We start from the raw sequence: 26,689 nt of genomic DNA, 5'->3' as shown, positions 1-26,689 counted from the left end.
AACATGTTACTTACTATATGAGTAAAAATTTTACCGATTATGAAACTAGATATTCACTTTTGGAGACAACTTGTTGTGGGCTAGCATGGGCCGCTCGTCGTTTGAGATTTTCCATACTACTTTGTTAATCTCGAAAACGGATCCAATAAAGTACGTCTTTGAGAAACCTTCCTTGACAGGAAGACTTTCCCGTTGGCAAATGCTTTTGTCTGAGTATGATATCCATTACGTAACCCAGAATGCAATCAAGGGAAGTGTGCTAGCAGAGTACCTTTCTCATTAACCAATTGAAGACTATCAGCCAATGAAGTTTGATTTCACGATGAGGATATAATGGTGATAAAGGATTATGAGATCCCAGGCCCAGATGAAGGACCAAGATCTCGACGGAAGATCGCGTTCAATGGTTCCTCCAATTATAGTGGTCATTGTGTGGGAGTTGTTCTGATGAATCCAAAAGGTGGTTATACTCGTTTCACAACAAGGTTGTGCTTTGACTGTCCAAACAATGTCGCGGAATATGAAGCTTGTATCCTTGGTATTGAAGCTGCAATTGATCTCCAAATCAAGATCCTTGAGGTGTATAAAGACTCAGGCTTGGTGATATATCAAATCAAAGATGAATGGGAAACCCGTAATGCGAAGCTGATCTTGTATCGTGTTCATGTTGTAAAGTTGATGGAATACTTTGATGATATCACTTTCCATCACATCCCAAGAGGAGAAAATAAAATGGCTAACGCTTTGGCAACCTTAGCATCTATGTACCAAGTCAAATTCCATAATGAAGCTTCAATTATCCAAATAGAGCGAAGAGATGAGCGTGCCTACTGTCAATTGATTGAAGAAGAAATTAATGGTAAACCATAGTTTCATGACATCAAGCGTTATCTACAAATTCATGAGTATCTAAAAGATGCTACATTGTTGGATAAGAAAACTCTGACGAGGTTATCATCCAAATTATTTTTGAGTAATGAGGTGCTTTATAAAAGAAACCATGACATGGTTCTTCTCAGATGCGTGGATTGACACGAAGCAGACATGTTGATCGAGGAGATTCATGAAGGATCCTTTCGAACCGATACCAATGGGCATGCGATGGCTAATAAGATCTTGAGAGCTGGTTATTACTAGTTGACCATGGAGTCTGATTGTTTCAACTATGCTATAAAATTCCATAAATGTCAAATTTATGCTGACAAAGTGCATGTACCGCCAACGCTGCTGAATGTTTTGGCATCGCCTTGGCCTTTATTAATGTGGGGCATTGACATGATTGACGCCATAGAACCTAAAGCTTCCAATGGTCATCGCTTCATCCTAGTTTCCATTGATTAATTTACTAAATGGGTAGAAGTTGCTTCTTACATCAACGTAATGAGACAAGTAGTCGCCCGCTTTATCAAGAAGGAGATTATTTGTCGCTATGAAGTTCCAAGCAAGATCATTACCAATGATAGTTCAAACTTGAACGACAAGACAATGACATAATTATGTGAGAGTTTCAAGATTGACCACCATAATTCTTCTCCATATCGTCCAAAGATGAACGGCATTGTTGAAGCCGCCAACAAATACATTAAAAAGATCCTGCAAAAGATGGTGAAGACCTACAAGGATTGGCACGAGATGCTACCATTTGCATTGTACAGATATCAGACCTCAGTCCGCACTTCAATAGGGGAAATCCCATTCTCCTTGGTCTATGGAATGGAAGTAGTTCTCCCAGTCGAAGTAGAGATGCCCTCAATGAGAATTCTGATGGAGACCAAGCTAGATGAAGTTGAATGGATCTAGAACAGTTATGATCAACTCAACCTCATTGATGAGAAGCGTATGACCGCTTTGTGCCATGGACAATTGTACCAGCAACAATTTAAGAGAGAGTTTCACAAGAAGGTTTGTCCTTGATAGTTCAAGGAAGGGGATCTTGTGCTCAAGAATATCTTGCCAGTACACAAGGATTCACGTGGGAAGTGGACTCCTAATTATGAAGGCTCACACGTTGTAAGGAGAGGATACTCTGGAGGTTCTCTGTTTCTCACAAATATGGATGGCGAAGAGATCACTCACTCCGTAAACTCCGATGCAGTCAAAAGAGATTATGCCTGACAAAACCCGCTAACTCGAAAACCTGAAAAGGTGACTTAGGAAAAAATGGGTATCTCGGTGGACTGAAAACCCGAAAGAATGGTCCAGGAAAAAGTTAGGGATAATAAAAAATGACAGCTCGTTAAGTTGAAAACCTGAAAGAGAAACTTAGAAAAAAAAAGAGCATGTCGGTGGATTGAAAACCCAAGAGGGAAATCCAGGAAAAATTAGGGACAAAAGGCATATACTGCATCAATCATTACTGATCAACACAGAAGATCCAAAGGCGAAAGATCAATCCAGCTGCTCCCTTCAGAAGTAAGGTTTTGGGGAGTCATTATTATTAGGGATAGTCGTAGTCATTGTGATTCAATGTAAACCTTTCCCCTGTTGCCATTTTCAAATTTGTAACATTCCATAGAGCTACACCATTTGTGTGTTACCATTCTTAAATAAATACAAGTTTACATATCAATTGCTATCATTTGATGTTTTCTCTGATTTTCTTTGTTATGCAAAATGTCATTTATTTGTTAATAATGAATTTTTGAACTTAAAAAGAATTTTCAACATATTGAGAAACACAATTTTGCTTTGACATATGGAAATATTGAAAGGAAATCTTTTGTTTTCCCCCGCGAGACTCAAGTTGCAAGACTTTTCATGGATGATCACAACAAAAATCTCCATGGAGCATAATTCATCAATCCTCTGATAGGATCCCCTTGGCCGGTTGTAACTGTTAAGCTTGATAGATCCTCCTTTGATGCATATATCATCACCATTTGTTTGAGTTGTCGGTGTTGAGGATTCAGAATCTCTATATAGCCTCTATAAACTCCCAGTCTGCATAGTGTCGAAATTTGCATATCATGATCATTAATATATCATGCATAGAAGCAAAATTAAATCATACATAGCCTGAAGTGTACTTCATGCTTCATTTGCATTATCTCGGGTCTCGTTGTTGGTTGTTATCCCTTGATCCCCAAGTCTAGTTGTTACTGGCATCCTTTGAACTCCAGTTGTCATTGGGATTGATTTCAAAATTCAATTGTTATTGGTATACCATTGAGCTCTAAACTGGTATTGTTTTTAAAGTCTAGTTATCATTGGCGACGCCTTTTAAAGTCTAGTTGTCACTGGCATTATCTTTTAAACCCAATTTTCACTGGTATCATCCCAAAGTCCAGTTGTTACCGGCATTCATTGTTCGTCATTAAATTTTTATTTGTATTCAAAGTCCCATTGTTATTGGCACGGTTCAAAGTCTAGTTGTCACTGGCGCTGTTTGTCAAATCCCAATTCTTATTGGTAGCCAAAGTCTGGTTGTTACCAGCATGTATCCTTTCAAATCTAGTTGTAACTAGTACCTGTTCTCAAAGTCTAATTGTCATTGGCCTCCAAAGTCCAGTTTGTCACTGGCACCTTTTTCCAAGCTTGGTTGTTACCATCTTTACTTTCAAAGTCCGATTGTTATTGGCACATTATTTTGAAATCCAATTGTAATTGGTAACCTAAGTCTGGTTGTTACTAACATCTTTTGTAAAGTCCAATTCTTACTAGCATCCCCTATGGAATCCAATTGTAATTGGTATCTCAAGCCCAGTTGTAATTGTCACTCTGTTAAAATCCATTTGTAAATGGTGCCTTAAGTCTTGTTGTCACCACCGTTATTTGCGAGTCCAATTGTTATTGGCACCCTTGAAGTGCAGTTGTAACTGGCACCAATCCGTTTGAAGCTGGTTGTAACCAATGCTTACAGTCAAAGTCCAACTGTTGTTGGCACCTACAAATAGTTTTATACCCCTTTTGCCCTGATGTTTCCTAGATATTCATGTATGACTCTTTATTCTAAGGAATTCCCAGAATTGTGGATGTCATTCTTGTTCGAAGACTCCGACTTTTTGTCTTGATTAATTTCTTTGTAAAGAATTATCATAGCATTTTTGCGGGTGTTTTCTTGTCAGAAAACTCCCGAGTTTTTATCTTGAACGATATCTTTGTGAAGAATCTCCATGTTGTCTTTTGTATGGATAACTTTCTTGTAAGAAAGCTCCCAGACTTTGTCCTGATTTTTTAAATTCCTTGTCAGGAATCCCCTTGTTGATTTGTTGTTTTCTTATAAGAGAACTTTAAAGCTTTGTGACGTTTGATTCATTGTTATGAGTTCCCAAGGTCTTTGATTGGTTGAGTTTTTGGTCAGAAAATTCCTGAGTTTCGTTTTGAGTGGATTTCTTTGTGAAGAATCCCTATTTTTCTTTGTGTGTATGCTTTTCTTTTGAGAGAGCTCCCAGTTCTGTCTTATGTGTATTCCTGGTTAAGGACTGCCTTGTGTGTGTGATTGGATGATTTTCTTATTATAAAGCTCCAAGCCTTTAGTAGGATGTATTTCTTGTCAGAAATCTCCAACTTTTGAAGCCTCTTGTATTTTAAAGTGATGTTTGTCAACTTTCACTTTGAATACTCCCCAGCGTGTGCCTGTTTCTCCAGTGGGATTTCTAGCCTCAATGAGTTTTACCCTCATTGTTGTTGCTTCCTATGGGCCACCAGTATCTTGTGTTCATCATTTCCCCACAGATTTGTCTGTCTTGCATAAAATTTCCTATTATGGTTCACCATATCGTATCATATCATACCATGACATTTGCATTTCAGGATCAAAATGTGGGTCTTAGTATTTAATCCTCTCCCACTATGATCATATAAAGAGTCTCATGCTTCATATTCTCTGGTTGAAGATACTTAAATAGGCAACTGTCACACCCAAATTTTAACCCTGAATCACCGATTCAATATATTAATCATAGATGTTGCATCTCTACATAGCATACCATGCATTCCATACTGCATAATTCCTAGAATATCAGTCGAAATAAATTTTCAGATCTACAGGCAGACCAGTTGCATCAATTGTCAAAGTGCATCGAAATAGCAGGCGAAAAATTTCCAAATCAAGCTTGTAAACATCAGTTTTATTAATCTATGTTTCGTGTAGTTAAACGTGGTGTGCTCGATTTATTTCTCGGCTAATTTTTTGGGCATATTTTGGTTTGTCTGAGCGTTTTAACCGGGCGTTTTCCATTTCAAAATTTGACGAAAACCTATATGTTTTTGAGAAGTTTATTTTGTGTTGATCATTTTAGTGCATTCACTTTAATTTTCCGAGCACTTTTAGTCCGATTTTTTATTCATTTGTAATCATTTTATTTCTATTTCTTAGCCAAAATAATCAGTTGAATTAGTTAGAATTAATCGAGTATTTAATTTAATTTTTTATTGCTTTGTTTATTTTTAATTTAATTTTGCTTCGTTTATTTTTAATTTATTTTTTTACAATCTATTTTTAAAATTCAATAAGATAATAAAAGAAATAGTGACAACGTTACCATCCAACCATTGCCAGCTAGTACTGAATCCCTCCATTCAACCCTGAACACGCGTGAGAAGGGAGAGCGGATATGGTCACAAAATTTTTTTTGTGGGATGTATGGACCACTAGGAAAACGCATCCCCCCACTTTCTTTGGAGTGGCTCTCAGATGACAATCACGTGAAAAAAGAGATCTTTTCTTTCTCCATAATTTGAAAACCTCCAATATCTATCGGCCACATGGCATTTTTTTGAAAAAATTTGTGGAAGAGATGTGCACACACACATGAGAGGAGGTCGTCTTTTTTTGAAGAATTAACTCTCTCTCTCTCTCTCCATAAAATGCTTCCCAACATTTTCTTCCTGTTGTCTACCTAAAAACTTCAATTTTCCATCTTCATCCACCCATAAAAAAACTTTGTGTCGATACCGTTTCACCATTAACCTTCTCTTTCATCCTTTTCCTTCATTCTTCCACCGGAAAACAACAATTAACCCCCTTCATCCCCTTCCTCTCACGATGCTGCTACACGAATAATAACCATACACTTAAACGTTATTCCACTCTCAACCGTTACAGCCTCTCTAATAACCACAACCACATTTAACTCTCCACTATAAACCACCCATCATAACACAACTGAACACCATCCACAAACATAACCCCTATAACCTCCATTTCCACCACAACAACCATATATCATCTTCTTCACCACCATAACAAAAAAACTTCCTCCAAACAAAACCATAACCACCACCATCTCCTTCCTCTTGTCTTCGTCACACACTCTTCCATTTCCGTCTCGGAACCATCCTCCAAAACTTCTATCACCTCCATCCACTCCTCCACCTATATTCCATATCACCACACCATAAAACAACCACCGTAAAACCCACATTTTTTCCACCTCACATCAACTGCCACCGCCATGAAAATCCATCTCAAACACCACCATTATCAACCAAATCCACTCCATCCACCTTTATCACCCCCCTTCACAACACCCTCACCACATTTTTAAACAACTCCAATAAATATTCATAACCGCACAAACCGCGTTGGAAAACCAAGCTCACAACACCATACAACTTCGTCTCCGTTTCCATTTTTATGTACGTTTATTTCCGCTTTTGTTTTACTTAAAGTTTATACCTTTGGGATGGTTTTTGTGGTATATGTTTCATGATTAATACTCCACTTTTCATTATTGGAGTTTGGTCTGATGTTTGTTGAGATTTTTTGTTATATTTCATTACAAGGTAGAAGAAAGTGAACATGTGAAAAATATTCTGCTATTGGGTGTTATTAGTTTTGTTTTACTTTAATATTTTCAGTGCATTTTCATTTGATATATATTAATAGTTGCAACCATTTAACAACTAATTGAACCTGGTGGAGTGGTTAAGCCTTCGGTATCCCAACCATCAAGTCCTGAGTTCAACACCAAACATGCCCATTTCTTTTACATATTTATGATTGTATATATTTAGCATCGATAGGAACATGGGGGAGTGGTTGAAGCTTCATGCCTCCCACCCCCATGTTCTGGGTTTAACCCCTCTACCACTTTTCCTCACATTTTTCCTTTTTTTTTTCATTTTCCCATTCTTTTCACCCTTATTTTTTGTTTTTTTTTACATTTTTTTAACCATCCAAATGGTGTTTTATTTTTTATTTTTTTATTCCTACTTCTTATTTGTGACATTTTCTTTAAAATTCAATTTATTTTTTTCCATTTATTTTACCCCGATTATGACCGTTGCAAAAGTGCCCCGTGAACGTTTTAAAAAATGCGATACTTTGAATCTTTTCATGGTTAAGTATCGAACTTTGATATATGGATTTGGCATTTCTCATGTCGTTATTCCACCGATTATTTTATCGATATAGTGATAGTATTTCACCGTGTTTTGACTCGTCGCATACGATATTTCAATTGTTGTCAATATGTGCAAACCAGCTTTTAGCACATTACCTAGGGGTTTGCTTACACCTCTCAATTTCCATTTGCATTTCACGTCCTTGCTTTATGTGATATTGATTCGCATCCTTGCATCTCGATTTTAATTTGTGCATACTTCGATTTTACTTCTTTTGATTTAATTTTTGAATGTTTTGTAAATATAACTTGTGTGTTGCTATTTTCTTCACATGGCTTACTCTTGGGCCTTCTTACAATGAGACAATTCTCTTGCACTTACACTTATTTATTATTGTTTGTTGATTGGGATTGATTTAATCGTTTCATTATCTTGTATCCCCATTCGAAAAATTGTACCCTCATTTCCATGACGTGTAATAATTTTTACCGTTTTATTTATTTTTTTGCTTGCTTGTTTAGCTGGTTCTAACACAAGAACAAAATCAACCATTTCTCATTAAAAATTAAAAATAAAAACTCGATCCAACGTCGAGTATTTTCCCAATAACAAATCAAAACATTTCAAACTCAATCCATTTCTTTCTATTCCATCTTCTTGCAATCCATTTCATTCAAACTCTTTCTCAATCGATCATCAAATGTTTGATCCAACATCAAGACATTTTCATAATAAAACTAAAAAAACACTTAATAATTATTCAACACCTTTTTTCAATAAGAGAGATAAAAGTAATGGGGTGTAGTCAATGAGCTCCTGAGAGTTAGATCCGAGATGTAGTTCTTGTCAATCCAAACTCTCATCATCCTCAAATCAATTCCATAAACCTTTACTAGCTTCGAGTGCGCTTTCTCGAGCAAACTTCAAAAACACATAAAAATATCAAAACCCTTTTGCAAATAAGATGAAAAATAAGCGAGATGTAGTCCACGAATTCCCTAAGTTGGGAACCGAGATGTAGTTCTCGTCACTCCGAACTCTCTCACCATCCAAAAATACTTCAAACCAATCAAACACTTTTCTCGCTGACGTGTGATTATTCCTTAACCCATTTTCTCAAACGAAAGGTATCTTGTTTCAAGATGATGCAAAAAAATGTTTCGTCCACTTGAACGTGTGAGTAAGCTTGCGACGTTGTCCACGAATGTTGATTTGTAAATCCATTCGGCCGCGATGCAAACGTCCCCTTCTCCATTTTTCTTGGGTAGTCCAACAAAGTTTCCGTCGATTGACACAAAGTAGCTTTTGCTAAAATCGACTAACAAAGAAACATTTTCTACCCAAAACTACGTAAGCCTTGGGTTTTCTATTGCACTTGGAGATACGTAGGAGCAAAATTTGTAAATCTTATCAGGCCCATTAATAAAAAAGTTTGGTTTAGTTACTTTCTTCGCACATTAATAAAAAAATCCAAAAACATCTCTCTCTTCTTGTATTCTTCTTTCCCTCTTAATAATTCGACAACCCTAACATTTCAAGGTAACACTAACGTGCACAACTAACCTAATGGTTCCCGTTGATTACAAAAGATATGAGGATGCTAATTCCTTCCTCTTGCATAATCGACTGCCAAACCCTGATTTGGTTGTGAAGACCAATATCATTGTCGTTCTTTCTTGGGTTTTATCGATATTTCCCCTTTCCTTTTTAGGAATAAATAAAGTCCGGTGGTGAATCTATTTAGTACATCATGCAAGCGTGCCTTTGCGCTTAGCTAAGTCATGTTCTCATTTTTTTTAGGTGCGATAATACGTAGGACCATGATTTGTAAATCTTGCCAGGCTCATTAATAAAAAATTTAGGTTTAGTTCCTTTCTTTTCCCCCTGATAATAAAAACCTTCTTAGGTCCTTTCTCATTAATAAAATTCAAAAACATTTCTCTTCTCTCTCTTTTTCTATCCCAAATAAGTAGAATATCGAAAACTAACATAAGCTAACATTCAAATTAAAATTAACAAAACGGTTCCAATTGAGTATAACGGACGTGAGGGGTGCTAATACCTTCCCCTTGCATAACCGACTCCTGAACCCTGATATTGGTTGCCATGACCATATCTTATCCTTTCTTTTAGGGGTTTTATCGATGTTTTCCCTTTCCCATTTTTGGGAATAAATAAAGTTCGGTGGCGACTTTGTTCAATCCATCTCGCGAGCGTGCGATTGTGCTCTGTGAGATCGTGTTCTCATATTTTGAGGTACGATAAGAATAATTAACCTAATCATCATCTAATCATAATATTAATTGACATCTTGATAAAAGTTTATTAATGATGTAATTAACCTAATTAATCTTAGTAGAACTTAAACTAAACTCGAGTTAATCATAAGTTAATCATACATTAAAACTTATTTTATAAATTTAATTGTAAATTAGCAAAAAAATAATAATCGCATAAATCCTAATCAATTCTAAAAAACAAAAAGGTTATCAATTAGTCAAGATGGACCAGGAAAAAGTCAAAATGGTCCTCCTTTGACTTTTTAAGTCATTGGGGCTGACCCGATGACTTATACCGGCTCCGGACGTGTTTGCAATCTAGGTTAGGGGACAGATGGTCAAATTTTGGGGTACGGCAGGAACTAAACATAAAAAAATGTGAGGCTTTACACGAGAAAGAGTGATGAGAAACGTGAAAATGGAAACACTATAAAAGTGGAAGCCATGCCCTATGAATATAGTGGCATATATGGGACAAGACGCACAAAAAAGCATGGGGAACTAAATGCCTCTTGATGACCATAATATTAATAATGTGGAAACACAGTCGTTTCAATTACCTCAATGACAATCACCCCCGTCGAACTAAATGGAACTCCTTATAAATCACAAAACCAATCTAAATTAACACACAATAAACAACCCACTAAAATAATGAAGCACCTCATCCCTACAGGGTCTCGTGCTTGGTGGACGGTACACCGGGAAAATATTCTCAAACACTTAGCCCCTACCAAGTCTCAAGTTTAGAGAGATGGTGGACCGAGGAAATATTCCCAAACACTTAGCCCTTACCAGCCCTCGTGCTTAGGGGTTATTGATTGAAACAAACCTAAGAAGGCCATGAGCATGGACTCATAATAATTGAATAAACATGGGTCTTAAACCAATAGTCAGTGTGCACCATGCTTATACATTATGGACCCAAATATCATATCGGTTAGAAGAAGGAACGTGACTTCAATATAGCCCTAAGTTTAACTCAAACAAACAAGAGGAGAAATAGTGATTGTCATACCTAAAGATGTCCACCTCTATGTCACACCATGTCAGAAGGAAAAAGCAACCAGTCACAAGTCTCTCATGCATCCACACCCATATGACAAATACTAACTTTATCACGCCTATTGGCATAATATGACTAGATGAATCTATATGGATGTTTAATATATTCAAAATAAGGTTTAATTAAGAAGGTTGGTTTTCCTAAAATTTTATATATGCTTATTAGATTTGTGAATATTGAATCTAGACATACTTTCAAAATAATAATTTAGAAACTAAACCAACAATTAGTTGTTTAAAGTTTATTTCAATATGGATTACTAAATCCAAATTAACTTACAATATTATGGAAAACACATGTAATGACAGTTGCACGTTCGTTGTTAGGTAGCGTGTGATGGTATGTATGTTGGTTTCCACAACGGGTGTGTGACTGTGGTTATAAGCTAGGTAGCGCGCTACCTATCACAACAGTTATATTAAACAACTATTGTGGTATGTCTAAGAGTTTATTATAAAATATCGAATTACTTGTTTTTTTCTGCCCCTCATCAACCCATATACAACCATTCAAATAGATTTTTGAGATGATAATCATAAAAATTAAATTATTCTTGAAAAACAACTTAAACGGTCCAATGTTTTTTTGAATTACATGAATCTTGTAATTCATGATTTCCTCATTAACCCACATAATTTGATTCAATCCCAAATTATTCTAAGTCTTTCACACAAAATTTGATTTCCTCTTTTTTTCTAGTTTATTTTGCAAACGTCAAATTTTGTGTGAAATACTCAGACTGACATCAATTTATCATCATTTTTTGAATAATTTGTGGCATTAGATCTAATTCTATAGGCTAAATAGGAAATCACAATTACAAGATGCATGCAATTCGATAAACATTGGATCGTCTAAGTTGATTTTCAAGAATAATTTAATTTTTCTAGTTATTGTCTCAAAAATCTATTTAAATAAATGCAAGTTCAATGAGGGGTTAGTGAAACAAGCAATCACGTGATATAACAAACCTATTAATAACATTTATTAACAAAAACATCAATTAATTAACATAGATTGAATAACTTGATAACTAACCGTTTCTGGAATCTATTGCATGCATGAAGGCCATTTTTCAATCTTCATGCCTAGTTGAATTCGTGCAGTTCTCAAGGTCTTCATCTGATTCATAATCAGAATAGCCTTTATCTTCCTTATCTTTTCAATGTTAAGATTCTTGATAAGAATCTTCTTATAGTTTGTTCCACCAGATGGTTCAACAACAATAATGTGATCCCTAACAACTTCATATTCTTTGGCTTTATTCAACCATAACTCCAACATGTCAATAACCTTCTTTGAACCCTCGATCTCTTAGATAGTTTGCTCCCACTAGCTTGATCTTGATTCATGTTGAAAGAAGGATCTGAAATATGAGAGTATGATAGGTCTAAACGGTGTCAAAGTGGTCGTAGGGAAGAGAAATCCTTTTTCAAAACCTAAACCTATAGCATATCCAAACCTAAAGCATATCCAAACCAACAACAAAACATGTGAACCTGAAGTAAATAATATGAAAATCATGTGAAACATACAAAAACTTACAACAACAAAACAAATCCATAACCTCTCGAAAAAGAAGAAAATCATGTGAAGCATAACAACAACATACACGAAAACGAGAGAATAAGAAAGAAGAAGAATACATGTATGTATGAAGAACAAGATTGATGCTATACTGTAGAATAAGAAAGCTAATGACGAATAAGAAGAGTGCAAATGTGTGTTAGGATTTTGCTATTAGAGATACAGTGATACTGTCAAGAAACGAGAGTTAATTCGCTTATATATGGGTAAACAATTTCACCACGGTCGTATTCAAAAACCATGATGAAATATAATGCCTTTAACAACGGTTGACATTATCAACCGTGGTGATAAGTATTTTAATTTTAATATATATTATATATATATATATATATATATATTATATATTATATATATATATATATATATATATATATATTATATATATATATATATATATATATATATATATATATATATATATATATATATATATATATATAAGGACAACATTCATTGCAACAAAAAAATAAAAAATTGTTGGAGATGAGATTTGAACCTTGTAACTCTATGAATGTATAATTACAGTTAACTGTTTTGACCGTAATGCAATGTCTTTTCATAAATATAAAAAAATAAAACACGTCCAAAAATTTATAGTAGTGTTAAGTTTAATCCCAAACAGATATATAAATACTACTTAACCATTTGGATTATCAAAAAAATCTACAACCATACCTAACCATATGCCTTAAATTTCTAACAAGAAGATTGAAACCTAATATGCAAACTTAAACATAATTTAAAGAAATAGAGAGATAAGTACACAAGTTATTTATATGCTCCCTATTGTCGTTGCAAGGGAACTTAATTCAGTTTTTGAGTAATCATCAAATATTTGTTCTTCCACTAAGAGTGGGTATACAAAGTATTTCTCGATTACAAGAAACACCTACAAAATTATAGCAATCTAGCGAGCAATCATCTACCACATAGTGAAATGATTCTGTCACAGTGAGAATCGGAGACCCAGCTATTAGGTTTACTTGACTCGCTAACAAAATGTCACCTCCGAACTTTAATTTATCCAAGAGAAGGGGAAAAGATCAAATAACCCATAAATATGCAATGAAAAAAACGGTGCAATAAAGGGATTGAAGGTCCAGGGATTTGTTATGAAAAGGGAAGGTACTAGCATCCTAATCATCTATAGTATCCTATATGAACCTCTTGAGATATTTGTGTTTGGTTATTGTTGTTTGCTAAAAATTGGGGAGATGAGAAGAGAAATGTGTTTTATTGCTTTTCTTATTTGAAAAGACATAAAGTCTCGTGCCTACGTACCAATGAATGATCAAAATCTCGTAGTTCAGGGTACAAATAACAAAAAGGATTTGTTTAGTTAATTTTAGAAGAAAAGACAAGTTGTCATATTAAGGAGAATACTCATCTAAACCACCACAAATATGAGAAGATTGATCTTTGCATCATTATGAAGGAAGGGCTCCAACTTGGATATAAAATCTACAAGTATGCCATTAACTCCTTCATATGGAAAAGAGTCAACATCAATTTCAATCATTACTATTGGGGTAGGAGATTTATATCTCAACTATAAAGATGATTCATGTCTAGTCTCTTTTGAGAAAGGGTTTTAAAGTGGAAAAGCCAAGTGGCCAAATTTTTGAATGAGATTTGTGTTTTTTAGTCTTATAGAAAGAGTTTGATATGCTTAAAGTGTTTTTGAAACATTTATGAAGAAAGAAAGTTTGAAAATTCAATGACCTAAAGTCAAAAAAAAATTATGGAAGAAGTTCAAGTTTGAAAAATCCTAAGATTGGACTAGGGTTTAGAAGGGGCTAAAGGGTACAAGGTGGATAAAGGAAGCTACAAACACACATAATGAATATGCATATGACAATAAGTCAACTATAATCATTTCCGTGGGATTGAAACATAAGCACAAGTATCATGCAAGAAATATCATGGATTAACAATATGCACTAAGCAAGCATATGAACAAAATCACTACCATATATCAAGCTTAAACATCTTAAGACACCAACCAAGGCCATCAATAAAGAATGGAGCAAAAGGCATGGCATAGAGAATAGTTCATAACATATGGATCATACAAGCATACAAGCATGTTAAACCTTAAACAACTATGTCATGCATCAAGACTAAAGTAATGTTTAGGAGTAAATTCAAAGCACATCAAAGCATCATTTTATAACAAAAGTTCACATCATACAAGGGTTCAAGTCATTAAGGTTCATGTTACTAAGGTTCATACATTAGGGTTTCAAAGCAAGTCACCAACCATTAATCTCGAGATCTTTCTTAATAACTTCTCTTATGATATTTCTAGGTCTTCTTTTCCCTTTAGTTGTTTGACTTCTCTACATCTGATATATTCTCCTTACCACGGAATCTACATGTTTTCTCTATATATGCTCAAACCACTCAAGTCATCTTCTCTATTATAGGTGCTACCCCAACTCTCTCTCTTTCTCTCTCTCTCTCTCTCTCTTTTTCTCTCTCTCTCTCTCTCCTCTCTCTCGCTCTCTCTCTCTCTCTCTCTCCTCTCTCTCTCTCTCTCTCTCCTCTCTCTCTCTCTCTCTCTCTCTCTCTCTCTCTCTCTCTCCTCTCTCTCTCTATATCTATATATATATATATATATATATATATATATTATATATATATATATATATATATATATATATATATATATATATATAATATATATATATATATATATATATATATATATATATATATAATATATATATATATATATATATATATACACATACATACATACATACATATATAAATTTTCATTTCTAATCATATTTTTTCTAGTCTTACCATACATCCAACGTAACATCTTTATCTTTGTTACACTTACTTTATTCTCGTATAGATTCTTAACCTCCCAACAGTTTGTCATGTACAACATCACATGTCTTATTGCAATATGATAAAAAAAATCCCTTTAACCTTAGAGATATCTTTGCATCACATAGAATCCCTAAAGCCCTCTTCCATTTGAGCCACACAGCTTGAATTCGATCATTTACATCCCTTTCTATGTATCCATCATTTTGTATTATAGACCCAAAATATTTAAATTGTGTGACTTAGGGGATGATATGGTTTCCAACTTTCACCTCTAGGTTAGAAACGCTTCTTCTTTTATTGAACTTACATTCCATATACTCCGTTTTACTTCCACTTAAGAAAAAATTGTGTAATTCTAAAGCTCGCCTATAAGTCTCCAACCTTATTTAAATTCTCATTCGACTCTCTAAGTATGAGTGTATCATCTACAAAAAGCATGCATCTCGGTGCTAGCTCTTGAATGTACTTTGTGATTACATCCAAAATTAAGGTAAAAAAGAAGGAACTTAGGGTTGAACCTTGACGCAAACCTATTGTAATGGGGAAATCGCCTGTCTCTCCACCCCATGTTTGCACGTTAGTCGATACCCCTTCATCCATATCTTGAATAGCTCAAATATATGCAATCATAACCCCTTTCTTCTCTAGATCTTTCCATAAAATCTCTCTAGGCACTCTATCGGGCGCCTTCTCCAAGTCAATAAAAATTAAGCGCAAAATCTTGTTGGTTCGTTCGATACTACTCCATCACACGTCGTAGTAGATACACCGCTTCATGGTCGACCATTCAGGCATAAAACCAAGTTGATTCTCATTGACTTGATATTCTCTTCTTAGTCTTTGTTCAATCACTTTTTCCCAAAAATTCATGGTATGACTCATAATGAATATCCCCTTATAATTTGCAGAATTTTGTATATCCCCCTTGTTCTTATAGATTGGAACTAGAGTGTTTCTTCTCCATTCACCTGACATTTACTTTCACATCATAATTTCATTAAAGAGTTTGGTAAGTCACTCAATACCTTTATCTCCAATCATCTTTCACACTTCAATAGGTATGTTGCCTAACTCAACCGCTTTAATATTTTACTCATTTTTTCCAACGCTTCATTTACCTATTGTTTATGAATCTGACAGTAGTAATTATAATTTTGATTATCTTCTCAAATGTCGAGCATGTTAGAATTCGGTGAGATATCATATCCTTCATTAAATAAATTGTAGAAATATGTCTTCCATCCACCCTTTATATATTTTTTCTAAACCAAGACTTTGTCTTCTTCATCTTTAGCATATATATATATATATATATATATATATATATATATATATATATATATATATATATATATATATATATATATATATAATATATATATATATATATATATATATATATATCATTGATTCCTAAAAATAAGTATAATCCGTCAAAAGTTTGCATTCTTGCTTGACTCACCGCCTGCTTGGTCTCATTCTTAACTTTCTTATACTTTTTTCAAGTTTCAGAATTTTTACATCTAAATTATTCTTTAAAACAATCATTTTTTACTCTAACTTTATTCTGAACACTTACATTCCACCACCACAATTCTTTATCCCTAGTTCCAAAATCAAAATTCACCTTCCATTGACCATACCCCACGCACGTCCTTAAAATCTGTTGCTATGCTCCCTACATACCCATTTAGATCCGCCTTTTTGAAAAAGCTTCTCTCCTTGGAATATAACTTGAAGTAAATCTTCTAAATCCTCCCAAAACTTTACCTTAAGGTGTTCTGCTAACCCAACATGAGGTATGTAAACACTAATAACATTAAAAGTGTCCTGCTCCACTACAAATTTCAAGACTATAACTTGATCTCCTACTCTTTCACATCCATAATATCTTTCTTCCACTCCTTGTCCATAATAATCTTTATCCCATTTCTCTATCTAACTTGTTAATAAAGTGTGCTTATTTCCATATATTTAAAGGTAAGAGTGCCTATGTTCCATTATTCAAAACAAATCTCACTCTACCGATCACGAAAATGTTAGAACCCTTACTTATTTTTCACCGCATCGAAGAGGCAATACAACAGCCTTTGCTCTTTTGACATTTTACTAGAGCCATACAACATTTTACTTATGAAAAACGAACTAGCATTCACATTATTTCGTAGTTGATCCATATTATAAAGATTCGACAAAAAATTTATGGTGATTGTTCACTGCCTAACTCAATCCTCTCCATTTATTTAGATTTGGAACCGGCCGTGCATTGCAAAGCTAACATAGGCATACTTTTTTTTACACGTCATACGAAAATAAATAAACAGCTTGATATCATTGTTCTCGTCCAATAAATGACTACCGAGTTTTGTGGATGTATAAATTTACACAGAGTAGAAGCAAAATAGTCATCTCTTTCTAAAATGGTTGTGTTTATGATGAAGCTTCCAAGTACTGATTCATCAACTAGATTGATACTATTATGTTTCATATGTTTGTTAGTTTTATCCTATAGAACAAACTCATTGGTGAAACTACCACCAAATGTTACAGTTCCTGCACTCATAGCTTTTGGAGATTCCATCTTAGATACCGGAAATAACAACAACATCAAAACAGAAGTCAAGTGCAACTTCCCTCCTTATGGTCAAGATTTTGAAGGAGGAATTCCAACTGGTCGATTTTGCAATGGCAAAAATCCCTCAGACCTGATAGGTATATCATACATAAACTCTTTTTCTTTAGATAAATTCTTGGTTAGTAATTCTCATACCTCACAATTATTTTGTTGTATCAGTTGAAGAATTAGGTATTAAAGAGCTTTTACCAGCTTATTTAGATCCAAATCTGAAACCAAATGACCTTCCTACTGGTGTATGCTTTGCTTCTGGTGCTTCTGGTTATGATCCTTTAACATCTAAAATTGCGGTAATAATAATATAATAATATTATAATATTCATAATCATAAACTTTTTATTATATAATTGTACTAATGATTATTTATATATCAGTCGGTGATTTCAATGTCTGATCAACTAGAGATGTTCAAAGAATACATAGTGAAACTCAAAGGTGTGGTTGGAGAAAAACGAAAAAACTTCATCATAGCCAACACTCTTTTCATTGTTGTAGCTGGATGTGATGATCTTGCCAACACTTATTTTACTATTCGCACCCCACAACTTCACTATGATGTTCCTGCTTATACTGACCTTATGGTTAAAGAAGCTTCTAATTTCGTTAAGGTACTTAAACTTTATTAAAAAAATTAAATATAAAATAATAATAATCTCCATTATTATTATAGTGATTTTTTTTTATATAATTGAAGGAAATATATCAACTTGGAGCAAGAAGAATTGGAGTGTTCAGTGCAGCACCTATTGGATACTTACCATCACAGAGGACACTAGGTGGAGGTGTATTTAGAAATATCAATGAGAAATACAATGAAGCAGCCAAGTTATTTAACTCCAAACTCTCAAAGGAAATGGATTATCTTCGTTCTAATTTGCATAATAGTAGGGTTGTTTATATTGACATATATGCTCCACTACTTGATATCATTCTAAATCCTAAAAAATATGGTAAATTATTATTAATTATGATTAATTAGTTTAGTTAAATTATTTATTTATTTATTTAATAAGTATATATAATTGATGAGGTGCAGGTTATAAAGTTGCAGATAGAGGTTGTTGTGGAACAGGAAAACTAGAAGTTTCAATATTATGTAACCCTTTGACTCCAACTTGTGCTGATAATTCAGAATATGTGTTTTGGGATAGCTATCATCCTACAGAAAATGTATACAGAAAGCTTCTGGCTGAAGTTCTTCCAAAATATGTGGATCGCTTGACATGATATTGATATGGTTTAGTAATTTGAGGGTTCAGCTAGTACTATTATATAGCTGAGTTAATGAGTAAGATTATAACTGTCCAATTTTAATTGAAATCTTCTTTTGTTGTTAAAAGAAATTAAAATATCAGTACATACCATATTAAAAACACGAGAATTATGACTTTTTTTTTTAAGTGTGTTCTAGGGTGTGCAAATTAAGCCTCATTTAATTCCGAAATATTTCTTCTCTGTCGTATTGGATCGTGCTTGGAAGAGCACCATTAATAATTATCACATGCTTCAGATTTTTCGCCATGCATGTGGAAGAGAGATATCAAATTCAGATTTTTTGTATGCTTTAATTTAAAGCAATCATGGAGTTTACTACAAAGATAGTATTTCATAGCCTTAGAAAAATAAGATACAGATCGTGCCTTGTTTGTCCGACCAATAAATGATATCACAATGTGTTTCAATAAATGTTGATTCCATAAAATATAAATTGCAACAATCAAATAACTTTATGTAAAGTGGCAATGGTCTTATGGATTGACTTTGAGGGATAAAATAGACAAAATTAACGTGATAAATTTTAAAAAAATTTAAGAATAAATGGTCATTTTAAAAGTTAATGGACCAAATTGAATCCCGAATACACGATAAGGGATTAAAAAAAGTATATTTATATACTTAAATTTAAATGAAATGATAAAAAGTTAATTCAAATTGAAGGGAATTAAGTGATTATTATATGTCCATGTAAAATGTTTGATCATTGTAATATTCCCGATTTTCTCCACAATATTAATTAACTTTCTTATAAAAAAATACGGTTATGTTTTTCTTATATTTTTTTTTTTGAAATAGATTTTTTTTATTATGAAATAGAATAATTATAATAATAACTGAAATAAAATTTAGAGAAAAATAAAACTAATAAAGTTTAAAAATAGTTTATAAATTCCTAGCGAAAGAAAATTTATATTTGTATTTCTAAAGGAGTTTAAATACTAGCAAAGATAATTGAAATAAAATATAATGCCGATAACAACTTATTTATTACATAAAATACTAACTTTTTTTGTAAAAGACTCGGTTTATCCCTGTACCGCTTCAAACAATACATTGAATCCCGCTTATCCCCTTAAATACCTAAAATATTGATTGTAAGGATCAAATTTCATATCCACATGAACAGTGGCGGAGCCAGATAAAAAAAATTGGGATGACCGCTAACATAAAATAAAGATTATAAATAAAATGTAAATAGTATTTTAAATAAAACATTAAAGTTAAAATAAATACAAAGTTAATTACTAAAAATTTAAATTACATGACTTAAAACTATCTTAAAGTAATGTTTTACGCGTTCCGAGCGACTTGAAATCGTCAATAATTGACTCCGAACTAATGTTTGCACTAATCTCCCTTTCAATATATACTGTCATGCTATCTCCAAGAAACCCATCATCCATCTTTTTCTCAACTTAGTCTTAATATTTTTCATTGCTGAAAAAGACCTCTCAGTTGTGGCCGTAGAAACGGGAAGAGTCATGATAATACGAAGTAGTTTATCAATCAAGAAGTAAGTTTCAGTCTGTCCAGATGCAACCAAACATGAACATAGTTCTTGAATAGTTGATAAATTGTTCAAGTTTGATGCTTGACGAGCAACAAATAGAAAATGTTGGAGTTGAAATTGCAAATTATTCTTCTCTTGATCACTAAAATCCATAGGATAATATTTTTCAACTAAAGAACAAATAGTATCAATGCTAAAAGCTTTATATCCATCCTTAGGAGATAAACAACAAGAAAGAGTTAACAAATCCATTGCCTGCTCACTGAATCTGCTATTCAACTCTTGTAACTATTTATCAATGGTAGTGAAAAAGATTTCAACTTTAAAGTAATGTTGAATTGTGACTTGATTCTCTTCAAGACGGGAGCGTCCAAACCTTGTTGTTGAATGAACATCATTAAGATCAGGAATCTCAATACCATGCTTTTCACAAAAAGATACCACTTTAGTAAACAATATATCCCAACCATTTTCTCTCAAACCTTGAATAAGATGTTTTGTTGAACGAACCAAGTTCATAGCATTAACTACATCTTGATTTTTTTTGTAAGGCTTGACAAAGCATATCTGTTATTCCCATGATTTCTTTCATCAAGTGCAAAATAAATATAAAATCAAATGCCTTCGAGTAATTGTAACAACTATCTGCATCCCCACGTGTAGCATAACTCCCTCTATCTTTTGCAAAAAAATTTAAAACTAAACAAGTTGCTTCATACATGTTTATCAAGCTAGAAATTGAATCGTAATGTGATCCCCAACGAGTATCTCCAGCTCGTTTCAACGTACCAACTTGATTTGCACCTTTACCAGTTACAATCTCATCAATCTCTAACAAATAATCAATTTCTTCTAATTGGGCAGCTTGTAACTCATCATGACGCTTTGTAGAAGAACAAACAACATTTACAACAAAGATCAGCTTCTCAAAAAATGTATGAACAGGTTTAACTTCTCTTGATGATGTAACTAATGCAAGTTGCAATCGATGAGTAAAACAATGAACATAGTATGCATAAGGACAATCCTTCATAAAGAGGGCTTGTAAACCATTTCATTCTCCTCTCATATTGCTAGCACCATCATACCCTTGGCCACGAATGTTAGAAACATCAAGGTTATGTCGAGAAAGTATATCACATATTGCTTCCTTAAGAGTTAAAGATGTGGTGTCTTTAACATGTGTCAATCAAAAAATCTCTCTTGTATTAAACCAACTTTATCAACAAATCTTAATACAAGAGTCATTTGTTCCTTTTTTGACTCATCACGAGCTTCATCAACAACGATACAAAATTTGGAATCACCAATTTCCTTACAAATACTCTTTTTCACCCTACTAGAAAGAATTTGCAAGAGCTCTTTTTGAATTTGATGTGAAGTATACTTGCAATTTTGTGGAGTATTTTCCAACACAACTTTTGCAACTTCATCATTGTAGGATGCTAAAAGATTCAATAACTCAAGAAAGTTACCTTGATTTCTTGATTTGCTACTTTCATCGTGACCCCTAAAAGCACAAGCTTGTAGTGTTAACCATCGAACAGTGTCAATTGAAGTCTTGAGTCGTAATCGATTATTCATTCTTTGACTTGAACTTTGCACTTGAATAACATTTCTAATATGACCATCTTGATTCAACATGTCTTGACAAGCTTTCATTGCATTGTTGTGTGGTGAGCAAGGATCCTTCCCTATGTGTTTAAGAAAAAAAAGGAACAATGTTTTCCATTCCTAACTTTCTTTCAATTTCTAAAACCCATAGAAATAAAGACAAGTGATCTGGGACGTCCACTTAGTTTTTTGCTAAAAAGGTAACATGGTAAGCAATATGCGGCATCTTCAGATGGTGAATATTCTAACCATGATGGAAATATGCTAAATCAAGTATGTTGAAACCTTCTTGGATGATCCTCGTTACCGGACAAAAGATAGTTTTCTAAATGAATTTGATATGGACCCCATTTTAGATAAGCTCTTCGTATTACATCCACTTGATTTGGTGGATATTGCCAAATCGGAGGACGCTTTCCAGGATCGCGTTCCAAAGAATTTTCAAAACCATGATGATGCTCTTCAATTGTTGGATTCTCAAGAACTGTTTCAGATTCGAATGTCGGGATTATAATTTCTTCATCTCTCTCTTCTCTTTCAATTTCACATGCTTTCCTTTTGAAAAAAGAATTAATTTTCCTATTATTCATCTTTACTCTTCATATAATATCATATCAGATCCAAAAATCAATTCAGAGAACATAAAAATTAAAAGAGAAAAAAATTAATAAACTTAATTAATCAACTTTAATATGTTTTCAAATACCGGTAACTTCACTATTAGAAATTAGCAGCAACAATGATTAAATAAACCTTATTACAGTGTATAACTATATTTGTAAATTACAGTGTTATGAATTGGCTTAATAAACCTTATATAGATTATTTTAACACATCAAGAAAGAAGAATCCTAAAAATTTCAAAAACACAAATTAAACAATCACTTTAATTTGTTACTTTTTATAAAAGAAGAATGAATAAAGTTTTTTACCTTTTAGATGCCGATCACTTTAATTTGTTCCGATTCCGGTGCCGGTAGCAAACCCATATGAGAAAGAAAGGAAATGTATGAGTTTTTTATCTTATCTGTATTTTAACCTAACTTTGAATGAAAAAGAAAAAATAAAAATTAATTTTAATTTAAAATAAGAATGTTTTAGTAATTTAATATATATGAATTAAAAAAAATAAAAAGTTGAGGGGTGGTCGTGGCCTTCCCACGTCCCCCTCAGTTCCGCCACTGCACATGATTCATACTCACCATAAAAAAATATTATAAAACAATAACAAAACATTCACAATTAAATATATAATTAATAGTTATAAATTTTATTTTACATTATATGAAATGCAATATGACTAACACTACTACATGAGACAGTGCTGATCCGGACAAATAAAACTTATTCCAATTGAATAATATGCTATAAAGGCTTTTGCCACAAAGACCCCTGCCATAAGTATCATACCAACCAGGGGTGGACAAACGGTCGGGTCCGGTCGGTTTCGGGTCCAAAAACCCAAACCAAGATAAACCGTGGATGAAGAAAATAGACCCAATTTTGGTTAATTTAATATCGGTTAAATTCGGTTTCGGTTTGACGGTTTGACGGGTATCTCGGTTGGATTTATACGGGTTGTGCCTATTTAAAATTGCAGCCCAACTACAAGAAAGTTAACTTTTCTTTTAATATTTTAAAATAATTTATTTTCACATAAAATTGACTAGTCAGATTTTTCTATATCTATAACATCATTCATCACAAAGTCATTGAATATAGGATATCATTATATAAAATCAAATCCATATATCAAGCTCAAGGCTATTAATAAATATATTATCAATCACATGTCTAATTATCTTAACATTTAGCATTATAACAACACTATTAATATAGACACAACACATCTAAAGTTATAATTACAATCATCCATAGTGAGTATCAAAGAAGTTTAAAACCATCCAACAAGCAACATGATCAATAATTCATCCAACAAGAAGGACAAATATTGTGATTGTAGTTCTTGAGATAAAGATATAGATAAACCATTATGCATTGTTGAATTGGCATATTTGTTGAATTGGGGTATGTTGAATCTGCATATGCTGAACCTAACAATTTAATACAATAAGGGAAACATGAATAACATTAACACTGATTGTTGCAAAGTACAACCAAAAATAAAGGAACAGCCAAAATATTGATGCAGTGGTTTTTGACATAACATTCTTTTAATTCTTATTTCAATTGATTGTCTAATAGAGGAAATAAATACCTTGATATCAACGGAACCTATTGTTTGTACACCAATTAAATCTATTGAGCATTCACTTTCCCATGGTTCAACTCAGCAATGCCTATTCTAGAGCTTGACCCTATAAAGAGGAAAGAGCATGGGAAAATTATAAGGTTCCATTCTTGATAAATCATCATTTAACAATTACATGAAAATTAAATGAAACAATATTTAATTATAACAAGTACCTCAATCACAACTACATGGAAATTTAATGTTGCTTGGAACCGTTACTTACTGTTATAGAGTTTTGTGGCTTTCAATTCACAACTACATGGAAATTAAATGAAACAATATTTTAAAACTACAGGAAAATGTATTAAATGAATTAAGTCAGTTTTGATAAATCATCTATTCACAACCACATGGACAAATCAGTTTTGTTATAAAATAAAGTACCTCTTTGACAAATGAGCAGTCTCATAGTAAGCAAGCCAAACATTTGAAAACAAAATGCCAAATTCCAACAAGCAAAACATCTTAATCTGAAATGAATTTGAATAGATTATAAGTATAATGAATGTTAAATTAAAACTGATATATAGTAATTAAACATTACCTAATTTCATTGAAGCTTGAGTGAGTGCCAAGATTCATCACAGAAAATTTGACCTCCCAAAAAAGGCTTACAAAATATAATTATGTGTTGTGCCAAGATGTACAAGTCATATATGACTCCAAAATATCAAAATGATTTCAAACTGTGGAAAAATAAATAAAAGCAGAATTAGTATAATATAAATTAAGTATAAAAAAGTAGAAATAATTATGCAAAATAGTCATTATCTTACAAAATTAGAAGCATCATATTTCTCAATCACAACCTATTGGTTGTGTTTGAGTAGAACCTACAGCAGCACCAGTAGCACCTCCAACTGCTGCTCCAGCTCCAGCAGCCCCAATATTTGCGGTTATGAAGCATTGTTGAAATTCTGAAACAATAAAAATGAAAATGTTATAGTTAATGGAAACCAACAAAAATATATAAATAAATAAATATTGAGCAAGAATTTTGGTACCTGATATGATTTCCTCAGTTATCCCAAACTCTTCTGTGTAATTGATGTCTTTGAAATATGTACGAGCTGGCTTCAACCAGTTCTGAGTACATATCAGCCCTTCAGCCACTGCTGGACTCAAAGAGCTCCTATAACATTCTAAAACTCTCCCCCCGGTGCTAAATGCACTCTCCGAAGCTACGGTTGATACAGGGGTGGCCAAAATTTCTTTCACCATTGCTGCTAGGATTGGGTAACGAGGTTTATTTTGTTTCCACCAAGTTAGAATGGATGATTTGTCATTATCATTTGTACAAGGATCATTCAAGTACCTCTCAAGTTCATTTTTTTTATCAATGGTATCTTTATCCTTCAAATGTTGCTTAAATGCATCAGCCCTTAGAAAATGTGAAGAATTTCTAGGTTGAGCATCAACAACAGATTGATTATCTGATGGACCGGATGACCGAATGGTCACATTAGTTTGGTCATGGGCAGATTTGTACCAGGTGTACAATTTAAACAAATTATCCTTGACATTTTTGGCCATTTTCATAGATTTTTCGGTCCCTTCCCCGTGAACTTGATCAAAAGACCACTCAATATATCTAAACTTATAATGAGGGTCAAAAATCACTCCAAAATAAAGAAATTGATTGATGTTCTTTTCCTCTCCCCAATATTTATCGTACTTACGCTTCATCTCATGTCCTACTGAGGCTAAATCAGAGTTCAAGTTCATAGATGCTTCTTGAAGCTCACCAAAAACAGATGATAATTGGTGGTAAGCAGTGTGCAATGACACTTGTTGAGATGAAGAAAATACCTTGGTGGCTTCATAGAAAATTTTCAAAAATTTCACAAAGGCCCTAGCCTTTTCCCAATCAGTATAGCAAGGAGGACCATGACGTCCAAACCATTCCACATACCCTACATCTTCTCCTTCTAATTTTTCAAATGCTGTTTGGAACTTCTCAGCAGCATCCAACATCATGTATGTCGAGTTCCACCTCGTGGAAACATCGAGACATAGATGTTTCCTACAAGTAATCCTAGAAAATTCAACACACTCTTTGAATTTCAATGCCCTTTGTGGTGAAGATCTCACAAATCTCACAGCATTACGAATGCTTGACACAGATGAATCTTGTTCTTTCAATCCATCATTAACAATTAAATTCAAAATATGTGCGCAGCAGCGCATATGAAAAAAATCAGCTTCACCCATTAATCCATTCTTGATATGAACCCTTTTCTTTAAATATGCTACAGCTACATCGTTGGACGATGCGTTGTCAACAGTGATTGTAGACACATTTCTAAGACCCCATTCCCTCAATACATCCTCAAGT

The 26,689-nt window shown here is 33.4% G+C and overlaps 2 protein-coding genes across 2 annotated transcripts; both read left to right on the top strand.

Moving 5' to 3' along the window:
- Positions 1 to 333: 333 nt before the first annotated feature.
- LOC127078560 (uncharacterized) lies at positions 334 to 870 on the top strand. Its single transcript, XM_051019006.1, has one exon. The coding sequence runs from the start codon at positions 334 to 336 to the stop codon at positions 868 to 870; it is 537 nt and encodes a 178-aa protein (XP_050874963.1).
- Positions 871 to 17,100: 16,230 nt separating this feature from the next.
- Positions 17,101 to 19,335, top strand: LOC127084985 (GDSL esterase/lipase EXL3). Its single transcript, XM_051025532.1, has 5 exons — positions 17,101 to 17,775; positions 17,858 to 17,988; positions 18,073 to 18,306; positions 18,393 to 18,648; positions 18,735 to 19,335. Exons 1-5 carry the CDS (start codon positions 17,484 to 17,486, stop codon positions 18,923 to 18,925), a joined length of 1,104 nt encoding a protein of 367 aa, XP_050881489.1. The 5' UTR covers positions 17,101 to 17,483; the 3' UTR covers positions 18,926 to 19,335.
- Positions 19,336 to 26,689: the final 7,354 nt, after the last annotated feature.

The sequence above is a fragment of the Lathyrus oleraceus genome, chromosome 5 (genome assembly GCF_024323335.1).
Source record: "Lathyrus oleraceus cultivar Zhongwan6 chromosome 5, CAAS_Psat_ZW6_1.0, whole genome shotgun sequence".
Classification (NCBI taxonomy): domain Eukaryota; kingdom Viridiplantae; phylum Streptophyta; class Magnoliopsida; order Fabales; family Fabaceae; genus Lathyrus; species Lathyrus oleraceus.
This window is presented reverse-complemented; position numbering and strand designations above follow the sequence as displayed.

Bases quoted from the DNA above. Each gene is read 5' to 3' on its own strand.
- LOC127084985 (XM_051025532.1), top strand. From the start codon at position 17,484: ATGGTTGTGTTTATGATGAAGCTTCCAAGTACTGATTCATCAACTAGA. The intron at 17,776-17,857 runs GTATATCATACA...TTGTTGTATCAG, and splicing joins AAATCCCTCAGACCTGATAG to TTGAAGAATTAGGTATTAAA. The intron at 18,649-18,734 runs GTAAATTATTAT...GATGAGGTGCAG, and splicing joins TCTAAATCCTAAAAAATATG to GTTATAAAGTTGCAGATAGA.
- LOC127078560 (XM_051019006.1), top strand. From the start codon at position 334: ATGGTGATAAAGGATTATGAGATCCCAGGCCCAGATGAAGGACCAAGA.